Here is a 20,655-nt window from a genome sequence, read left to right on the forward strand (position 1 = left end):
TAGTGTCCTGGTACATCAAGCTGCCTCACTACAGAATCAGGAGATAGACTAGTGTCATGGTACATCAAGCTGCCTCACTACAGAAACAGGAGATAGACTAGTGTCCTGTCCAGGAGGTGTACTGGTACATCAAGCTGCCTCACTACAGAAACAGGAGATAGACTAGTGTCCTGGTACATCAAGCTGCCTCACTACAGAAACAGGAGATAGACTAGTGTCCTGGTACATCAAGCTGCCTCACTACAGAAACAGGAGATAGACTAGTGTCCTGGTACATCAAGCTGCCTCACTACAGAATCAGGAGATAGACTAGTGTCCTGGTACATCAAGCTGCCTCACTACAGAAACAGGAGATAGACTAGTGTCCTGTCCAGGAGGTGTCCTGGTACATCAAGCTGTCTCACTACAGAAACAGGAGATAGACTAGTGTCCTGTCCAGGAGGTGTCCTGGTACATCAAGCTGCCTCACTACAGAAACAGGAGATGGACTAGTGTCCTGTCCAGGAGGTGTCCTGGTACATCAAGCTGCCTCACTACAGAAACAGGAGATAGACTAGTGTCCTGTCCAGGGGGTGTCCTGGTACATCAGACTGCCGCACTACAGAAACAGGAGGTAGACTAGTGTCCTGTCCAGGAAGTGTACTGGTACATCACTACAGAAACAGGAGATAGACTAGTGTCCTGTCCAGGGGGTGTCCTGGTACATCAGACTGCCTCACTACAGGAACCGGAGATAGACTAGTGTCCTGTCCAGGAAGTGTCCTGGTACATCAAGCTGCCTCACTACAGAAACAGGAGATGGACTAGTGTCCTGTCCAGGAGGTGTCCTGGTACATCAAGCTGCCTCACTACAGGAACCGGAGATAGACTAGTGTCCTGTCCAGGGGGTGTACTGGTACATCAAGTAATCTCACTCTAAAAATAAGTGGTAACTAAGCTCCTGTTCTGGATCGGACAAGGTTTACTTGCTCCAATATTTGACAGGTCTGATGTTAACATGAAGTGGCCATCTCTGTTCTCACTGTCCCCCTGTGTGTTGTGTTGTGGGAGCAGCAGGCTAAGTCTGAGGTGTGCAGGGTGGAGGATGAGGCAGGGGCTGACCCAGCCACCGTGGCTGAGCTGCAGAGAGAGGTGGAGGATGAGGCAGGGGCTGACCCAGCCACTGTGGCTGAGCTGCAGAGAGAGGTGGAGGATGAGGCTGACCCAGCCACCGTGGCTGAGCTGCAGAGAGAGGTGGAGGACCTGAAGCTCCGGCTGCACATGGCTGCAGAACACTACAAAGAGAAGTACAAGGAGTGTCAGAGGCTGCAGAGACAGGTGGTCAAGCTCTCTGAACAACCTGGGGTGAGTGACACACACACACAGGCATGGATACACACACACACACACACACACACACAGGCATGGATACACACACACACAGGCATGGATACACAGACACACACACAGACATGGATACACAGACACACACACAGGCATGGATGCACACACACACACACACACACAGGCATGGATGCACAGACACACACGCATGGATACACACACACATACACACATCAACATGTGTCTTCATATTGTTTGTGTCTAGGAACTGAGGAAGAACCCAGCAGCTGAGACCATGGCCGTCCCTCTGTCTGTCAGTCCAGACATCTCTGTTCCAGGTACACACACATTCCCCTCACATATTACTACCAGATACAAACCCTGAATTAAAACATGTCCTCCTTTGTTGTAAACCTGTCAGGTCTGGTTTACATGCTAAATGTTTGATTTAAAATCAATTGAACAGAGTTGAATTAGGGGTCAAAATAACACTTCCATCAGACAAGATGTGCAGTTGATCCCAGAGGATAAAACACTTTCTAGGTCCTTGATGTTAAACCTATTGATGGGTCAGTAACGGTCTGTCCTGTGTGTCCCCAGGGAGTCCAGGTTCTGCTGACCCCATGCTGGAGGCCATCATCCAGGAGAAACTCAAAGGTTTCAGCAGAGAGGCATCCGACAGGAGCGACAAGTACAGGAAATGCAAACAGATGCTGAGTGTAAGAACTCTTCTTGGCTTCCTGTCTGGTGTCATCATATTGTCACCAGTTCTTGCATAGTCGACCAGAGCAACCAATCAATCTAAACATATAGAAAGAGAACACTGTTTCCCCAAAGGTGACAGTTTTTCCTCACTTCCAAGAGGTTCTGGTTTGAATAGGAACCGTCGGTGACCAGAGTGTTGTCTCTCTAGGAGGAGAAGGAGCGTAGCTACATATTGTGACCAGAGTGTTGTTGTCTCTCTAGGAGGAGAAGGAGAGTAGCTACATGTTGTGACCAGAGTGTTGTCTCTCTAGGAGGAGAAGGAGCGTAGCTACATATTGTGACCAGAGTGTTGTCTCCCTAGGAGGAGAAGGAGCGTAGCTACATATTGTGACCAGAGTGTTGTCTCTCTAGGAGGAGAAGGAGCGTAGCTGCATGTTGTGACCAGAGTGTTGTCTCTCTAGGAGGAGAAGGAGCGTAGCTGCATGTTGTGACCAGAGTGTTGTCTCTCTAGGAGGAGAAGGAGCGTAGCTGCATGTTGTGACCAGAGTGTTGTCTCTCTAGGAGGAGAAGGAGCGTAGCTGCATGTTGTGACCAGAGTGTTGTCTCTCTAGGAGGAGAAGGAGCGTAGCTGCATGTTGTGACCAGAGTGTTGTCTCTCTAGGAGGAGAAGGAGCGTAGCTGCATGTTGTGACCAGAGTGTTGTCTCTCTAGGAGGAGAAGGAGCGTAGCTGCATGTTGTGACCAGAGTGTTGTCTCTCTAGGAGGAGAAGGAGCGTAGCTGCATGTTGTGACCAGAGTGTTGTCTCTCTAGGAGGAGAAGGAGAGTAGCTACATATTGTGACCAGAGTGTTGTTGTCTCTCTAGGAGGAGAAGGAGCGTAGCTACATATTGTGACCAGAGTGTTGTCTCTCTAGGAGGAGAAGGAGAGTAGCTACATGTTGTGACCAGAGTGTTGTCTCTCTAGGAGGAGAAGGAGAGTAGCTACATGTTGTGACCAGAGTGTTGTCTCTCTAGGAGGAGAAGGAGCGTAGTAGCTGCATGTTGTGACCAGAGTGTTGTCTCTCTAGGAGGAGAAGGAGAGTAGCTACATGTTGTGACCAGAGTGTTGTCTCTCTAGGAGGAGAAGGAGAGTAGCTACATGTTGTGACCAGAGTGTTGTCTCTCTAGGAGGAGAAGGAGCGTAGTAGCTGCATGTTGTGACCAGAGTGTTGTCTCTCTAGGAGGAGAAGGAGAGTAGCTACATGTTGTGACCAGAGTGTTGTCTCTCTAGGAGGAGAAGGAGAGTAGCTACATGTTGTGACCAGAGTGTTGTCTCTCTAGGAGGAGAAGGAGCGTAGTAGCTGCATGTTGTGACCAGAGTGTTGTCTCTCTAGGAGGAGAAGGAGAGTAGCTACATGTTGTGACCAGAGTGTTGTCTCTCTAGGAGGAGAAGGAGCGTAGCTACATGTTGTGACCAGAGTGTTGTCTCTCTAGGAGGAGAAGGAGAGTAGCTACATGTTGTGACCAGAGTGTTGTTGTCTCTCTAGGAGGAGAAGGAGAGTAGCTGCATGTTGTGACCAGAGTGTTGTCTCTCTAGGAGGAGAAGGAGCGTAGCTGCATGTTGTGACCAGAGTGTTGTCTCTCTAGGAGGAGAAGGAGAGTAGCTGCATGTTGTGACCAGAGTGTTGTCTCTCTAGGAGGAGAAGGAGCGTAGCTGCATGTTGTGACCAGAGTGTTGTCTCTCTAGGAGGAGAAGGAGCGTAGCTACATATTGTGACCAGAGTGTTGTTGTCTCTCTAGGAGGAGAAGGAGAGTAGCTACATGTTGTGACCAGAGTGTTGTCTCTCTAGGAGGAGAAGGAGAGTAGCTACATGTTGTGACCAGAGTGTTGTCTCTCTAGGAGGAGAAGGAGCGTAGTAGCTGCATGTTGTGACCAGAGTGTTGTCTCTCTAGGAGGAGAAGGAGAGTAGCTACATGTTGTGACCAGAGTGTTGTTGTCTCTCTAGGAGGAGAAGGAGAGTAGCTGCATGTTGTGACCAGAGTGTTGTCTCTCTAGGAGGAGAAGGAGCGTAGCTGCATGTTGTGACCAGAGTGTTGTCTCTCTAGGAGGAGAAGGAGAGTAGCTGCATGTTGTGACCAGAGTGTTGTCTCTCTAGGAGGAGAAGGAGCGTAGCTGCATGTTGTGACCAGAGTGTTGTCTCTCTAGGAGGAGAAGGAGAGTAGCTGCATGTTGTGACCAGAGTGTTGTCTCTCTAGGAGGAGAAGGAGAGTAGCTACATGTTGTGACCAGAGTGTTGTCTCTCTAGGAGGAGAAGGAGAGTAGCTACATGTTGTGACCAGAGTGTTGTCTCCCTAGGAGGAGAAGGAGAGTAGCTACATGTTGTGACCAGAGTGTTGTCTCTCTAGGAGGAGAAGGAGCGTAGCTACATGTTGTGACCAGAGTGTTGTCTCTCTAGGAGGAGAAGGAGCGTAGCTACATGTTGTGCAGACTCAGAGTGTTTTCTCTCTAGGAGGAGAAGGAGCGTAGTGTTGTCTCTCTAGGAGGAGAAGGAGCTACATATTTGTGACCAGAGTGTTGTCTCTCTAGGAGGAGAAGGAGCGTAGCTGCATGTTGTGACCAGAGTGTTGTCTCTCTAGGAGGAGAAGGAGCGTAGCTGCATGTTGTGACCAGAGTGTTGTCTCTCTAGGAGGAGAAGGAGAGTAGCTACATGTTGTGACCAGAGTGTTGTCTCTCTAGGAGGAGAAGGAGAGTAGCTACATGTTGTGACCAGAGTGTTGTCTCTCTAGGAGGAGAAGGAGCGTAGCTACATATTGTGACCAGAGTGTTGTTGTCTCTCTAGGAGGAGAAGGAGCGTAGCTGCATGTTGTGACCAGAGTGTTGTCTCTCTAGGAGGAGAAGGAGCGTAGCTGCATGTTGTGACCAGAGTGTTGTCTCTCTAGGAGGAGAAGGAGCGTAGCTGCATGTTGTGACCAGAGTGTTGTCTCTCTAGGAGGAGAAGGAGAGTAGCTACATATTGTGACCAGAGTGTTGTCTCTCTAGGAGGAGAAGGAGCGTAGCTACATATTGTAACCAGAGTGTTGTTGTCTCTCTAGGAGGAGAAGGAGCGTAGCTACATATTGTGACCAGAGTGTTGTTGTCTCTCTAGGAGGAGAAGGAGAGTAGCTACATGTTGTGACCAGAGTGTTGTCTCTCTAGGAGGAGAAGGAGAGTAGCTACATGTTGTGACCAGAGTGTTGTCTCTCTAGGAGGAGAAGGAGCGTAGTAGCTGCATGTTGTGACCAGAGTGTTGTCTCTCTAGGAGGAGAAGGAGAGTAGCTACATGTTGTGACCAGAGTGTTGTCTCTCTAGGAGGAGAAGGAGCGTAGCTACATGTTGTGACCAGAGTGTTGTCTCTCTAGGAGGAGAAGGAGAGTAGCTACATGTTGTGACCAGAGTGTTGTTGTCTCTCTAGGAGGAGAAGGAGCGTAGCTGCATGTTGTGACCAGAGTGTTGTCTCTCTAGGAGGAGAAGGAGCGTAGCTGCATGTTGTGACCAGAGTGTTGTCTCTCTAGGAGGAGTAGCTGCATGTTGTGACCAGAGTGTTGTCTCTCTAGGAGGAGAAGGAGCGTAGCTGCATGTTGTGACCAGAGTGTTGTCTCTCTAGGAGGAGGAGAAGGAGTGTTGCGTAGCTACATTGTGACCAGAGTGTTGTTGTCTCTCTAGGAGGAGAAAGGCTACATGTTGAGTAGCTACATGTTGTGACCAGAGTGTTGTCTCTCTAGGAGGAGAAGGAGGAGAGTAGCTACATGTTGTGACCAGAGTGTTGTCTCTCTAGGAGGAGAAGGAGCGTAGTAGCTGCATGTTGTGACCAGAGTGTTGTCTCTCTAGGAGGAGAAGGAGAGTAGCTACATGTTGTGACCAGAGTGTTGTTGTCTCTCTAGGAGGAGAAGGAGAGTAGCTGCATGTTGTGACCAGAGTGTTGTCTCTCTAGGAGGAGAAGGAGCGTAGCTGCATGTTGTGACCAGAGTGTTGTCTCTCTAGGAGGAGAAGGAGAGTAGCTGCATGTTGTGACCAGAGTGTTGTCTCTCTAGGAGGAGAAGGAGCGTAGCTGCATGTTGTGACCAGAGTGTTGTCTCTCTAGGAGGAGAAGGAGAGTAGCTACATGTTGTGACCAGAGTGTTGTCTCTCTAGGAGGAGAAGGAGAGTAGCTACATGTTGTGACCAGAGTGTTGTCTCCCTAGGAGGAGAAGGAGAGTAGCTACATGTTGTGACCAGAGTGTTGTCTCCCTAGGAGGAGAAGGAGAGTAGCTACATGTTGTGACCAGAGTGTTGTCTCTCTAGGAGGAGAAGGAGCGTAGCTACATGTTGTGACCAGAGTGTTGTCTCTCTAGGAGGAGAAGGAGCGTAGCTACATGTTGCGACCAGAGTGTTTTCTCTCTAGGAGGAGAAGGAGCGTAGCTACATATTGTGACCAGAGTGTTGTCTCTCTAGGAGGAGAAGGAGAGTAGCTACATGTTGTGACCAGAGTGTTGTTGTCTCTCTAGGAGGAGAAGGAGAGTAGCTGCATATTGTGACAAGAGTGTTGTCTCTCTAGGAGGAGAAGGAGCGTAGCTGCATGTTGTGACCAGAGTGTTGTCTCTCTAGGAGGAGAAGGAGCGTAGCTGCATGTTGTGACCAGAGTGTTGTCTCTCTAGAAGGAGAAGGAGCGTAGCTGCATGTTGTGACCAGAGTGTTGTTGTCTCTCTAGAAGGAGAAGGAGCGTAGCTACATGTTGTGACCAGAGTGTTGTTGTCTCTCTAGAAGGAGAAGGAGCGTAACTGCATGTTGTGACCAGAGTGTTGTCTCTCTAGGAGGAGAAGGAGCGTAGCTACATGTTGTGACCAGAGTGTTGTCTCTCTAGGAGGAGAAGGAGCGTAGCTACATGTTGTGACCAGAGTGTTGTCTCTCTAGGAGGAGAAGGAGAGTAGCTGCATGTTGTGACCAGAGTGTTGTCTCTCTAGGAGGAGAAGGAGAGTAGCTGCATGTTGTGACCAGAGTGTTGTCTCTCTAGGAGGAGAAGGAGCGTAGCTGCATGTTGTGACCAGAGTGTTGTCTCTCTAGGAGGAGAAGGAGCGTAGCTGCATGTTTGCTGATGAGCTGGCCAAGATGGAGGTGAAGCTGAGGGAGCAGCTGAAGACCAACGGCAGCCTAAAGCTGCAGCTGGCAGCCGAGGAGGACCGCTACAAGGTACATTGTAGAGCAGTACTACAGACAGGTCTGAGATCAGCCGAGGAGGACCGCTATAAGGTACATTGTAGAGCAGTACTATAGACAGGTCTGAGATCAGCCGAGGAGGACCGCTATAAGGTACATTGTAGAGCAGTACTATAGACAGGTCTGAGATCAGCCGAGGAGGATCATATAAGGTCAGTTGAGCTTCTGTTTCCTCAAACCCAAAACTGACATGTCTGGGACCAGGCTAGGAGAATCACTAACAGGTCAGTGTAGAGTAGGGTTGCAGAAAGGTCTGGGACCAGGCTAGGAGAATCACTACCAGGTCAGTGTAGAGTAGGGTTACAGACAGGTCTGGGACCAGGCTAGGAGAATCACTACCAGGTCAGTGTAGAGTAGGGTTACAGACAGGTCTGGGACCAGGCTAGGAGAATCACTACCAGGTCAGTGTAGAGTAGGGTTACAGACAGGTCTGGGACCAGGCTAGGAGAATCACTACCAGGTCAGTGTAGAGTAGGGTTTACAGACAGGTCTGGGACCAGACCAGCAGGACTCTCCTACTCCAGTCCTGGAGAGCTAGATAGTTCAAGTGATGAGAAGCCTGGTCCCAGATCAGAATGTTTTATCCAACCTCCTCTCCTATCATTGTCATGCCATGATATAGCCTGGTCCCAGATCAGAATGTTTTATCCAACCTCCTCTCCTATCATTGTCATGCCATGATATAGCCTGGTCCCAGATCAGAATGTTTTATCCAACCTCCTCTCCTATCATTGTCATGCCATGATATAGCCTGGTCCCAGATCAGAATGTTTTATCCAACCTCCTCTCCTATCATTGTCATGCCATGATATAGCCTGGTCCCAGATCAGAATGTTTTATCCAACCTCCTCTCCTATCATTGTCATGCCATGATATAGCCTGGTCCCAGATCAGAATGTTTTATCCAACCTCCTCTCCTATCATTGTCATGCCATGATATAGCCTGGTCCCAGATCAGAATATTTTATCCAACCTCCTCTCCTATCATTGTCATGCCATGATATAGCCTGGTCCCAGATCTGGATGTGATAGTGATGTAGCCATCTCCTCTGACTTATCATAGTCATGCCAAAGCACACACAGGTCTGGGACCAGGCTAGAATCAGAGCAGATAAATAGATATCAGTCCAGTTGAAGGCCAACTCCAGGGACAGTTGTGTTGATGGGCAGAGCCCGTCCAGAGGAAGGCTTTATTATTCTTTATGTGAGTTCTGGAGACCGCCAGGTTCGGACTCTGAAGTTGTGTCCCAAATGGGACCCTATCCTTGTATAGTTGCACTAGACCAGGGCCTGTAGGGCTTTGGACAACAGTATTGCACTATATAGAGAATAGTGTGCCGTTTGGGACACACCCACGGAGATAGCCAGGGACGGGGTTGGACTGAGGAATCCTGTTGCCTGACTAATGCAGGAGTTGGCTTTGTTCAGTGTCTCTGTGGAATTCAAACGGCATGTTCTGGTCTGAAGTCCCTCCTGGTGTAAATCTACTGTCTGAACGGGAACTGTTAAGGCCTTTTTATAGCTGCTATCAATTCATTGTTCGTCACTAGAGGTTATAACTCCATGAAGGGAAAAATGAGTTCTGCTTTCAAGTGTACTTTTTGACAAAGTAACTAAGATGAGTCTGATGTTTATTTGATATCAAATAATTTTCTCAACACCCATAATCTTAAATTGATGTCTCCTGTCTGTCTCCTGTCTGTCTCCTCCATGTCTCCTGTCTGTCTCCTGTCTGTCTCCTGTCTGTCTCCTGTCTGTCTCCTGTCTGTCTCCTCCATGTCTCCTGTCTGTCTCCTCCGTGTCTCCTGACTGTCTCCCGTCTGTCTCCTCCATGTCTCCTGTCTGTCTCCTGTCTGTCTCCTGTCTGCCTTCTCCATGTCTCCTGTCTGTCTCCTGTCTGTCTCCTCCATGTCTCCTGTCTGTCTCCTCCATGTCTCCTGTCTGTCTCCTCCATGTCTCCTGTCTGTCTCCTCCATGTTTCCTGTCTGTCTCCTCTGTGTCTCCTGACTGTCTCCTCTGTGTCTCCTGACTGTCTCCTCTGTGTCTCCTGACTGTCTCCTCCGTGTCTCCTGACTGTCTCCTCCGTGTCTCCTGACTGTCTCCTCCGTGTTTCCTGTCTGTCTCCTCTGTGTCTCCTGACTGTCTCCTCTGTGTCTCCTGACTGTCTCCTCCGTGTCTCCTGACTGTCTCCTCCGTGTCTCCTGACTGTCTCCCGTCTGTCTCCTCCATGTCTCCTGTCTGTCTCCTGTCTGTCTCCTCCATGTCTCCTGTCTGTCTCCTCCATGTCTCCTGTCTGTCTCCTCCATGTCTCCTGTCTGTCTCCTCCATGTTTCCTGTCTGTCTCCTCCGTGTCTCCTGACTGTCTCCTCTGTGTCTCCTGACTGTCTCCTCTGTGTCTCCTGACTGTCTCCTCCGTGTCTCCTGACTGTCTCCTCCGTGTCTCCTGACTGTCTCCTCCGTGTCTCCTGACTGTCTCCCGTCTGTCTCCTCCATGTCTCCTGTCTGTCTCCTGACTGTCTCCTCCATGTCTCCTGACTGTCTCCCTCCTACAGAGTCAGGTGGCTGAGAAGGGGCGTGCGCTGAAAGAACTGAAGGACACTCTGTCTGCTCTGATGAAGGACAAGGAGAGACTTGAGGAGGTTAGTATAGTTGGGGAAGTTAGTAAGTATAGCAACACTACACTATAGCTTTAATTTTCCTCCATTCTAGACTTTTCTCTGAACTAAAAACACCCCAAAAGAGCAGCAATTTTCCCCATATCCTAATCTGGCTGGGGTTTAACACATCTCTAATTGGTGAAGTAAAGCAAAGTGACTTCTTATTTTCCATTCAATTACTCTGGACCACAGAGGAGTCCACATTGGGCCCGGAAAACTGCTGAAGGGTAGCTCGCTCGCGTACGCATTCGTCACTAAGAGCAACAAAATGACCCAATTTGAGGTTGAGACTGTCAATTAAATTGGCGTCTGGTTCAAACTTCCAGTAAAACACAAACCTTCCATTGCCTTTTGTAAATGAGAGGATATTCTTTTTTTAATGAATGACTAATTAAACTGTTTGTGAGAGAGAGGGGGAGAGAGAGACAGGGGAGAGAGAGAGAGAGACAGGAGAGAGAGAGAGACAGGAGAGAGAGAGACAGGAGAGAGAGAGAGGGGGAGAGAGAGACAGGGAGAGAGAGAGAGAGAGAGACAGGAGAGAGCGAGACTGGGGGAGAGAGACTGGGAGAGAGAGACTGGGAGAGAGAGACGGCGAGATCGAGAGGGGGGAGAGAGACGGGAGAGAGAGACGGGGGGGGGGGAGAGAGAGAGGGGGGTGGGGGGAGAGAGAGACTGGGGGGGGGGAGAGAGAGAGACGGGGAGAGAGAGACGGCGAGAGCGAGAGGGGGAGAGAGAGAGAGACGGGGGTGGGGGGAGAGAGAGACGGGAGAGGGAGACGGGGGGGGGGAGAGAGACTGGGAGAGAGAGACGGCGAGAGCGAGAGGGGGAGAGAGACGGGGAGAGACGGGGGTGGGGGGGGAGAGAGAGAGGGGGGTGGGGGGAGAGAGAGAGACGGGGGGTGGAGAGAGACGGGGGGAGAGAGAGAGAGACGGGGGGGGGAGAGAGAGAGACGGGTGGGGGGGAGAGAGAGACGGGTGGGGGGGAGAGAGACGGGTGGGGGAGAGAGAGATGGGTGGGGGAGAAAGAGACTGGTGGGGGAGAGAGACGGGGAGAGAGACAGGGAGAGAGAGACAGGGGGAGGAGATGGGTGGGGAAGAGAGACTGGGGGAGAGATGGAGAGAGAGACGGGGGGAGATGGGGGAGAGATGGAGAGAGAGACGGGGGGAGACGGGGAGAGAGAGAATGGGAGAGAGCGACAGGGGGAGACGGGGGGGGGGAGAGAGAGACAGGTGGGGGGGAGAGAGAGACTGGGGGGGGACGGGTGGGGGAGAGAGAGACGGGTGGGGGGAGAGAGACGGGTGGGGGGGAGAGAGAGACGGATGGGGGGGAGAGAGAGAGACGTGAGATGGGAGGGGAGAGAGACGGGGAGAGCGAGATGGGGGAGAGAGAGACGGGGACAGAGAGACAGGGGAGAGAGAGACACGGGGGGAGAGACGGAGAGAGAGACGGGGGGTGAGAGAGATGGGTGGGGGAGAGAGACTGGGGTAGAGAGAGACGGGGGGAGAGAGAGACATTGGGGGGGAGAGAGAGACGGGGGGAGACATGGGGGAGACGGGGGGAGAGGGAGAGAGACATTCGGGGGAGAGAGAGAGGGGGGTGGGGGAGAGAGAGAGACGGGTGGGGAAGAGAGAGAGATGGGGGAGAGAGAGCCAGGGGGAGAGAGAGAGAGACGGGGAGGAGAGAGAGAGACTGGGGGGAGAGAGAGAGAGAGAGACATTGGGGGCGGGGGAGTGAGACGGGGGAGAGAGATGGGGGGAGAGAGAGACATTGGGGGGAGAGAGAGACGGGGGGAGAGAGAGACTGGGGAGAGAGGGAGAGAGATTGGGAGGAGAGAGAGACTGGGGGGAGAGAGAGAGAGACAGGGGAGAGAGAGAGAGACTGGGGGAGAGAGAGAGAGATTCGGGGAGAGAGAGAGAGACATTCGGGGGAGAGAGAGAGTGAGAGAGAGAGTGAGATTGGGGGAGATGGGGGGGACAGGGAGAAAGAGAGACGGGGGGAGAGGGAGAGAGACAGGGGGAGAGGGAGACATGCGAGAGAGAGAGAGACTGGGGGAGAGGGAGAGACTGGGGGAGAGAGAGGGAGAGGGGGGGTCTGAGCGGAGGGAGGGGGAGGGACCGAGGGGATGGACTGAGCGGAGGGAGGGGGTGGAGGGAGCGAGAGACCGATGAAGGGAGAGGGACTCAGCGGAGGGAGGGAGCGAGAGACCGATGGAGGGAGAGGGAGGGACCGAGCGGAGGGAGGGAGAGGGAGGGACCGAGCTGAGGGAGGGAGAGGGAAGGAGCGGGCGGAGGGAGAACGACCATAGTTCTAGGTGCTGCTGTGAGGTGGTTGCGGCCAGTATTGACTCTCCTGGAGAGGAGGGACATAGAAATGTAGCTGAAGTTAGATCTGTAGCTGGCTAACATGCTGACCACACCGAGCGTTGCAAAATAAATGTACACATACATGTTGTTCTATCATTGCACCCACACTGCTCGCACGCACCAAGGAGCGTCTGCATTGCCAAGCACTAAAATAGAAGTCAGTTCTATTTGTGACGCTTAACGCGGTGGAAGTCCTGCCTCTCCCATCTCCTCATTGGTTTATAGAAGCATATATCCACTTGCCATCACCTCATTGGTTATACCCACGTGGGTGATTGAAAGATGATCTGAGGTCGGTCGGTCAGTTGTGGTAATACACCTTATTATGAAAGTTACATGCCAATCGCCATATAAGGTCCAAAGAAGAAGGAGGAGGAGAGATGACTACAAACTATTCAGTTGATTCGTTTTTGTGTGGATTAAAAGTCAGAGTAGAGGGCCTTGTGAATTTCAGGTAAAATAACAACTCAATTTTTATATCCCAGGACAAATTAGCTAGCAACTGCAAGCTAACTAGCTAAATTGGCATAAATGTTTAATGATTTTCGACCTGTCCCCAAATGAATATAATTGGTTGAGTTTGTTTTGAGATTTCAACCTGGGTGCGTGTCCGGTCCGGGCATGGTGTCTGTGTTTTCTTCTCAGGACCAGCTACACTTTGAGTGACGTTTCAGGCATGGTACTTCTTAGCATCAAAAGATCATATTTACAATATATGAATACATTTCCTCCACAAGATAGCACAGTTCTGTTAGAGAAAATACAAGATCAGGTATTTTAAAAGATTCTCTTTCCAATCCTAAATATATAACAATGTAATAGTGTCTGTTGTCTTGTCTGTCCCCACCAGGATCTCCAGACGAGTGCTGGTGCTGGTAGGAAGACGGAGGCTGTAGTGTCAGAGGAGAGGAGAATTCAGTCTGTGTTCCTGCAGTATCCCCTGCCCTACCCCCAGGATGCCCCCACTCCACTGCTGGTCCCCCAGAGCCCCACACAGCTGCACTTTGGGAACCCCTACTCCACCTCAGACGCAAGAGGTTGGCCCCCCCACCTTACTAACCCTACTCCACCTCAGTCACATTTCAGTTTAATATGAGAGGTTGGTCCCCCCCCCCCCCCTTACTAACCCTACTCCACCTCAGTCACATTTCAGTTTAATATGAGAGGTTGGTCCCCCCTTACTAACCCTACTCCACCTCAGTCACATTTCAGTTTAATATGAGAGGTTGGTCCCCCCTTACTAACCCTACTCCACCTCAGCCACATTTCAGTTTAATATGAGAGGTTCCCCCCCTTTACTAACCCTACTCCACCTCAGTCACATTTCAGTTTAATATGAGAGGTTGGTCCCCCCCTTACTAACCCTACTCCACCTCAGTCACATTTCAGTTTAATGTGAGAGGTTGCCCCCCCCTTACTAACCCTACTCCACCTCAGTCACATTTCAGTTTAATGTGAGAGGTTCCCCCCCCCCCCCTTACTAACCCTACTCCACCTCAGTCACATTTCAGTTTAATGTGAGAGGTTGGTCCCCCCTTACTATAACCCTACTCCACCTCATTCACATTTCAGTTTAATGTGAGAGGTTGGTCCCCCCTTCCTAACCCTACTCCACCTCAGTCACATTTCAGTTTAATATGAGAGGTTGGTCCCCCCCCCTTACTAACCCTACTCCACCTCAGTCACATTTCAGTTTAATATGAGAGGTTGTCCCCCCTTACTAACCCTACTCCACCTCAGCCACATTTCAGTTTAATATGAGAGTTGTTGCCCCCCTTACTAACCCTACTCCACCTCAGTCACATTTCAGTTTAATATGAGAGGTTGGTCCCCCCTTACTAACCCTACTCCACCTCAGCCACATTTCAGTTTAATATGAGAGTTGTTGCCCCCCCTTAATAACCCTACTCCACCTCAGTCACATTTCAGTTTAATATGAGAGGTTGTCCCCCCTTACTAACCCTACTCCACCTCAGCCACATTTCAGTTTAATATGAGAGGTTGGTCCCCCCTTAATAACCCTACTCCACCTCAGTCACATTTCAGTTTAATATGAGAGGTTGGTCCCCCCTTAATAACCCTACTCCACCTCAGTCACATTTCAGTTTAATATGAGAGGTTGGTCCCCCCCCCTTACTAACCCTACTCCACCTCAGTCACATTTCAGTTTAATATGAGAGGTTGGTCCCCCCCTTAATAACCCTACTCCACCTCAGTCACATTTCAGTTTAATATGAGAGTTGTTGCCCCCCCTTAATAACCCTACTCCACCTCAGTCACATTTCAGTTTAATATGAGAGGTTGGTCCCCCCCCCCTTAATAACCCTACTCCACCTCAGTACCTGGAAAATGATTCAATATGCTAACGTAGGATATAGAAACGCCGGTAACTTTCCCAGGTCTTCCAGCAATCCCAGTTGAAGGATTCCTGGATTTCCTGATTCTGAGAATTATCCAACTGGGAATTTTGAGAAAGCTGAATTTTTCAACCCTAATATGCTTCTATTCTTTTTGACCCTCTCTTCCCCATCACTCTAGACGGAGCGGACGGGGAGTTCTCTGATGACCTGCTGCCCCGCCTTCCTCCTGTGGGCCCCCCCTCCTGGGATAGTAACGTGGTCTGCATCCAGCCAGCACGCAACCTCAGTCGGCCCGACGGCCTAGAGGACCCAGAGGAGCAGCAGAACAACAACAATGTGAGTCAGCTAGTCTGAGAACAACAACGGTAGTTAGCTAGTCTGAGAACAACAACGGTAGTCAGCTAGTCTGAGAACAACAACGGTAGTCAGCTAGTCTGAGAACAACAACGGTAGTCAGCTAGTCTGAGAACAACAACGGTAGTCAGCTAGTCTGAGAACAACAACGGTAGTCAGCTAGTCTGAGAACAACAACGGTAGTTAGCTAGTCTGAGAACAACAACGGTAGTTAGCTAGTCTGAGAACAACAACGGTAGTCAGCTAGTCTGAGAACAACAGCGGTAGTCAGCTAGTCTGAGAACAACAGCGGTAGTCAGCTAGTCTGAGAACAACAGCGGTAGTTAGCTAGTCTGAGAACAGCGGTAGTTAGCTAGTCTGAGAACAACAATGGTAGTCAGCTAGTCTGAGAACAACGGTAGTTAGCTAGTCTGAGAACAACGGTAGTCAGCTAGTCTGAGAACAACAGCGGTAGTCAGCTAGTCTGAGAACAGCGGTAGTTAGCTAGTCTGAGAACAACAACGGTAGTTAGCTAGTCTGAGAACAACAACGGTAGTTAGCTAGTCTGAGAACAACAACGGTAGTTAGCTAGTCTGAGAACAACAACGGTAGTTAGCTAGTCTGAGAACAACAACGGTAGTCAGCTAGTCTGAGAACAACAACGGTAGTTAGCTAGTCTGAGAATAACAACGGTAGTCAGCTAGTCTGAGAACAACAACGGTAGTCAGCTAGTCTGAGAACAACAACGGTAGTCAGTTAGTCTGAGAACAACAACGGTAGTCAGCTAGTCTGAGAACAACAACGGTAGTTAGCTAGTCTGAGAACAACAACGGTAATTAGCTAGTCTGAGAACAACAACGGTAGTCAGCTAGTCTGAGAACAACAACGGTAGTCAGCTAGTCTGAGAACAACAACGGTAGTCAGCTAGTCTGAGAACAACAACGGTAGTCAGCTAGTCTGAGAACAACAACGGTAGTTAGCTAGTCTGAGAACAACGGTAGTTAGCTAGTCTGAGAACAACGGTAGTTAGCTAGTCTGAGAACAACGGTAGTCAGCTAGTCTGAGAACAACAACGGTAGTCAGCTAGTCTGAGAACAGCGGTAGTTAGCTAGTCTGAGAACAACAACGGTAATTAGCTAGTCTGAGAACAACGGTAGTCAGCTAGTCTGAGAATAACAACGGTAGTTAGCTAGTCTGAGAACAACAACGGTAGTTAGCTAGTCTGAGAACAACAACGGTAGTTAGCTAGTCTGAGAACAACAACGGTAGTCAGCTAGTCTGAGAACAACAACGGTAGTCAGCTAGTCTGAGAACAACAACGGTAGTCAGCTAGTCTGAGAACAACAACGGTAGTCAGCTAGTCTGAGAACAACAACGGTAGTCAGCTAGTCTGAGAACAACAACGGTAGTCAGCTAGTCTGAGAATAACAACGGTAGTCAGCTAGTCTGAGAATAACAACGGTAGTCAGCTAGTCTGAGAATAACAACGGTAGTCAGCTAGTCTGAGAATAACAACGGTAGTCAGCTAGTCTGAGAACAACAACGGTAGTTAGCTAGTCTGAGAACAACAACGGTAGTCAGCTAGTCTGAGAACAACAGCGGTAGTTAGCTAGTCTGAGAACAGCGGTAGTTAGCTAGTCTGAGAACAACAATGGTAGTCAGCTAGTCTGAGAACAACAATGGTAGTCAGCTAGTCTGAGAACAACAATGGTAGTTAGCTAGTCTGAGAACAACAACGGTAGTTAGCTAGTCTGAGGACAACAACGGTAGTTAGCTAGTCTGAGAACAACTGTAGTCAGCTAGTCTGAGAACAACGGTAGTCAGCTAGTCTGAGAACAACGGTAGTCAGCTAGTCTGAGAACAACAACGGTAGTCAGCTAGTCTGAGAACAACAACGGTAGTCAGCTAGTCTGAGAACAACAACGGTAGTTAGCTAGTCTGAGAACAACAACGGTAGTTAGCTAGTCTGAGAACACCAACGGTAGTCAGCTAGTCTGAGAACAACAACGGTAGTCAGCTAGTCTGAGAACAACAACGGTAGTCAGCTAGTCTGAGAACAACAACGGTAGTCAGCTAGTCTGAGAACAACAACGGTAGTCAGCTAGTCTGAGAACAACGGTAGTCAGCTAGTCTGAGAACACCAACGGTAGTCAGCTAGTCTGAGAACAACAACGGTAGTCAGCTAGTCTGAGAACAACAACGGTAGTCAGCTAGTCTGAGAACAACAACGGTAGTTAGCTAGTCTGAGAACAACAACGGTAGTTAGCTAGTCTGAGAACAACAACGGTAGTTAGCCTGCCTTAAAGATAGACCAGAGGAGGCTGGTGAAGGGAGGACAGCTCCTAGTAATAATTGGAGTTGAATAAAGTGTACGTTATGAAAGCATGTTTGATACTGTTACCTTCATTCCAGCCTTACAGCTGTCCTCTGATTTAAGTGACACCAGCCTCCACTGAGGTTCTCAGTGATATGTTGCATCATATACAGTGGGAGGAGGATTTCTGCTTCAACAGTTGCGTGTGATGGATAGTATTTCTGAAGTAGTTTTCTACCCTCCACCACAGGGCAATGCCAATGAACAGCCTGCAGCAACTACTGAACCCCACAGCCCATTCTTAAATGATGGACAGACTCCCCTTGGCTTCGAGTCCAGGTAACACACACACACACACACACACACACACACACACACACACACACACTGAAGGCCTGCGCTCCCCAAAATGCATTGAAGTTGGTCTCTCACCCCAGCACAGCAGCTTCCCAGCTCCAACCTGTGTAAAGTCTTTGTTCTGTAATGTAGGTGTTAACATGAGTGACCCAGCTAGTGGCCCACCCACGTAGAGTAGACCCCCTGACAGATGGTCTTTATTAGCCTGTTAGCTGTCCTGCTCTGCTCCCTCTGCCAACATCATCACTTGGCCGCTCATTAACCCAACGCCCTCTCAATACCTTCTCTCCCTGTTGCTCTCTCAATACCTTCTCTCCCTGTTGCTCTCTCAAAACCTTCTGTCTGTCGCTCTCTCAATACCATCTCTCTCTGTCGCTCTCTCAATACCTTCTCTATTGGTTGCTCTCAATACCATCTCTCTCTGTCGCTTTCTCAATACCTTCTCTCTTGGTTGCTCTCAATACCATCTCTCTCTGTCGCTCTCTCAATACCTTCTCTCTTGGTTGCTCTCAATACCTTCTCTCCCTGTCGCTCTCTCAATACCATCTCTCTCTGTCGCTCTCTCAATACCCTCTCTCTCTCTGTCGCTATCTCAATACCCTCTCTCTCTCTGTCGCTATCTCAATACCTTTTCTCTCTGTTGCTCTCTCAATACCTTCTCTCCCTGTTGCTCTCTCAATACTCTCTCTCTCTCTCTGTTGCTCTCTCAAAACATCCTCTCCCTGTTGCCCTCTCAATACCTTCTCTCTCTGTTGCCCTCTCAATACCTTCTCTCTCTGTTGCCCTCTCAATACCTTCTCTCTCTGTTGCCCTCTCAATACCTTCTCTCCCTGTTGCTGTCTCAATACCTTCTCTCCCTGTTGCCCTCTCAATACCTTCTCTCCCTGTTGCCCTCTCAATACCTTCTCTCTCTGTTGCCCTCTCAATACCTTCTCTCTCTGTTGCCCTCTCAATACCTTCTCTCTCTGTTGCCCTCTCAATACCTTCTCTCTCTGTTGCCCTCTCAATACCTTCTCTCTCTGTTGCCCTCTCAATACCTTCTCTCCCTGTTGCCCTCTCAATACCTTCTCTCTCTGTTGCCCTCTCAATACCTTCTCTCTCTGTTGCCCTCTCAATACCTTCTCTTCCTGTTGCCCTCTCAATACCTTCTCTCTCTGTTGCCCTCTCAATACCTTCTCTCTCTGTTGCCCTCTCAATACCTTCTCTCCCTGTTGCCCTCTCAATACCTTCTCTCTCTGTTGCCCTCTCAATACCTTCTCTCTCTGTTGCCCTCTCAATACCTTCTCTCTCTGTTGCCCTCTCAATACCTTCTCTCCCTGTTGCCCTCTCAATACCTTATCTCCCTGTTGCCCTCTCAATACCTTCTCTCTCTGTTGCCCTCTCAATACCTTCTCTCTCTGTTGCCCTCTCAATACCTTCTCTCCCTGTTGCCCTCTCAATACCTTCTCTCCCTGTTGCCCTCTCAATACCTTCTCTCCCTGTTGCCCTCTCAATACCTTCTCTCTCTGTTGCTCTCTCAATACCTTCTCTCTCCGTCTCTCCCTAACCTTACTTTGTTTCTTTCCCCATCTCCTCCTTCCTCACTCCATTCTCTCTCTCCGTCTCTCCTCTGTGCAGTGTGAACGTCCACATGCGCTGTCCACTGTGTGAGTTGATCTTCCCGCCCAACTACGACCAGAGTAAGTTTGCGGAGCATGTAGAGAGCCACTGGAAGGTGTGCCCCATGTGCAGCGAGCAGTTCCCCCTCGACTGTGACCAGAAGGTCTTTGAGAACCACGTGCTCACCCACTTTGACTCCGCCAACGTGCTCAACTTTGACTAAAAACCTCATCCTCGCTACAACCTTCATTTTCTGTCAGTCGCCACTGAAATGAAACTGCCTTGCTCTATCCCCTGCCACATGTAACAGGTGTGACGATCTCATTCTGATTCAGTTTTAGGACCGGTGACGTTTTGATGAGCGTCTTTTATTAACTAGGCAAACGACCTTCTTATTCGGCAGTGTGATTGGTGCTCTGATTTGATGTATAATAGACCAGGGCTGCATATATCTGTGTGAATCAGTCTTTAATAATCACTTCTTTAACATGAAGTGTCCCATTTGATTTGTTATTCCTCTGATTGTATTAGTGAGATGTTATGGCTGTGCTCATCTCTGACCACGTGATCAGTCCCAGACACTACTAGACTATGTGAAGTCAGGGACTGACCACGTGATCAGTCCCAGACACTACTAGACTATGTGAAGTCAGGGACTGACCACGTGATCAGTCCCAGACACTACTAGACTATGTGAAGTCAGGGACTGACCACGTGATCAGTCCCAGACACTACTAGACTATGTGAAGTCAGGGACTGACCACGTGATCAGTCCCAGACACTACGTGAAGTCAGGGACTGACCACGTGATCAGTCCCAGACACTACTAGACTATGTGAAGTCAGGGAAAGTGAGCTACATCAAACATGCATTTCAACTGTTCCAACCCAAATGCTTTCCCCTGAGCTTCATAGTCAAATTCAGGTATTCATGTTTAGAAAGCAGCCACCTCGGTGCACTATATGCAGACAGACAGGACAAATCATTTGCTTCTAAACCTGATTATTATATTATCTTTAAATCATCTATTGTAGAATAATCTTTTAAGAGCCAACGGCGTTATAAGCTTTTTCAGTATGTGTATGTCTGGTTAGAAAGAGCTGTTATATTTTAGTGTCAGTTGATTCTCATGATTTAGTTCACTGGTTTGGTTGTCTGAATAAAGAAGTCATGTTTCACCTTTCGCTACTGATTAACATGCATGCCAGGATTCTGTTATTTCACGATTATAGAAAACCTTTGATTTCTTTGAGTCCCATGTAATGAAATCTTAACTAATAAAGTCTGTTTGGAACAATATAGAGTATCAGCCTATAATATAGCCACTTACTTCCATGCCTTGTACACGTACATACTCAGTCAGGCAGGGCTCCTTTGTAAAACAGACCTGGGTCTCAATGTTTTAATGTTAAACATCTGTAATGCTGCAGAA

At 49.4% G+C, this 20,655-nt stretch overlaps 1 protein-coding gene across 4 annotated transcripts in view; it reads left to right on the forward strand.

The window, feature by feature from the left end:
• tax1bp1b (Tax1 (human T-cell leukemia virus type I) binding protein 1b) overlaps window positions 1-20,522 on the forward strand; it is a 38,568-nt gene extending 18,046 nt beyond the window's left edge. For 3 of the 4 annotated variants that reach the window (XM_065027467.1, XM_065027466.1, XM_065027468.1), the window contains exons 9-17: window positions 1,054-1,344; window positions 1,589-1,661; window positions 1,924-2,042; window positions 7,088-7,213; window positions 9,793-9,879; window positions 13,111-13,297; window positions 14,799-14,956; window positions 17,518-17,606; window positions 19,242-20,522. In XM_065027467.1, coding sequence (XP_064883539.1) covers window positions 1,054-1,344; window positions 1,589-1,661; window positions 1,924-2,042; window positions 7,088-7,213; window positions 9,793-9,879; window positions 13,111-13,297; window positions 14,799-14,956; window positions 17,518-17,606; window positions 19,242-19,446 — 1,335 coding nt within the window. In that variant the 3' untranslated portion in view covers window positions 19,447-20,522. The remainder of the gene's footprint in view (window positions 1-1,053; window positions 1,345-1,588; window positions 1,662-1,923; window positions 2,043-7,087; window positions 7,214-9,792; window positions 9,880-13,110; window positions 13,298-14,798; window positions 14,957-17,517; window positions 17,607-19,241) is intronic. The other variant, XM_065027469.1, reaches the window with a different exon arrangement.
• Window positions 20,523-20,655: the final 133 nt, after the last annotated feature.

This window comes from Oncorhynchus nerka, linkage group LG14, assembly GCF_034236695.1.
Source record: "Oncorhynchus nerka isolate Pitt River linkage group LG14, Oner_Uvic_2.0, whole genome shotgun sequence".
Taxonomy (NCBI): Eukaryota; Metazoa; Chordata; class Actinopteri; order Salmoniformes; family Salmonidae; genus Oncorhynchus; species Oncorhynchus nerka.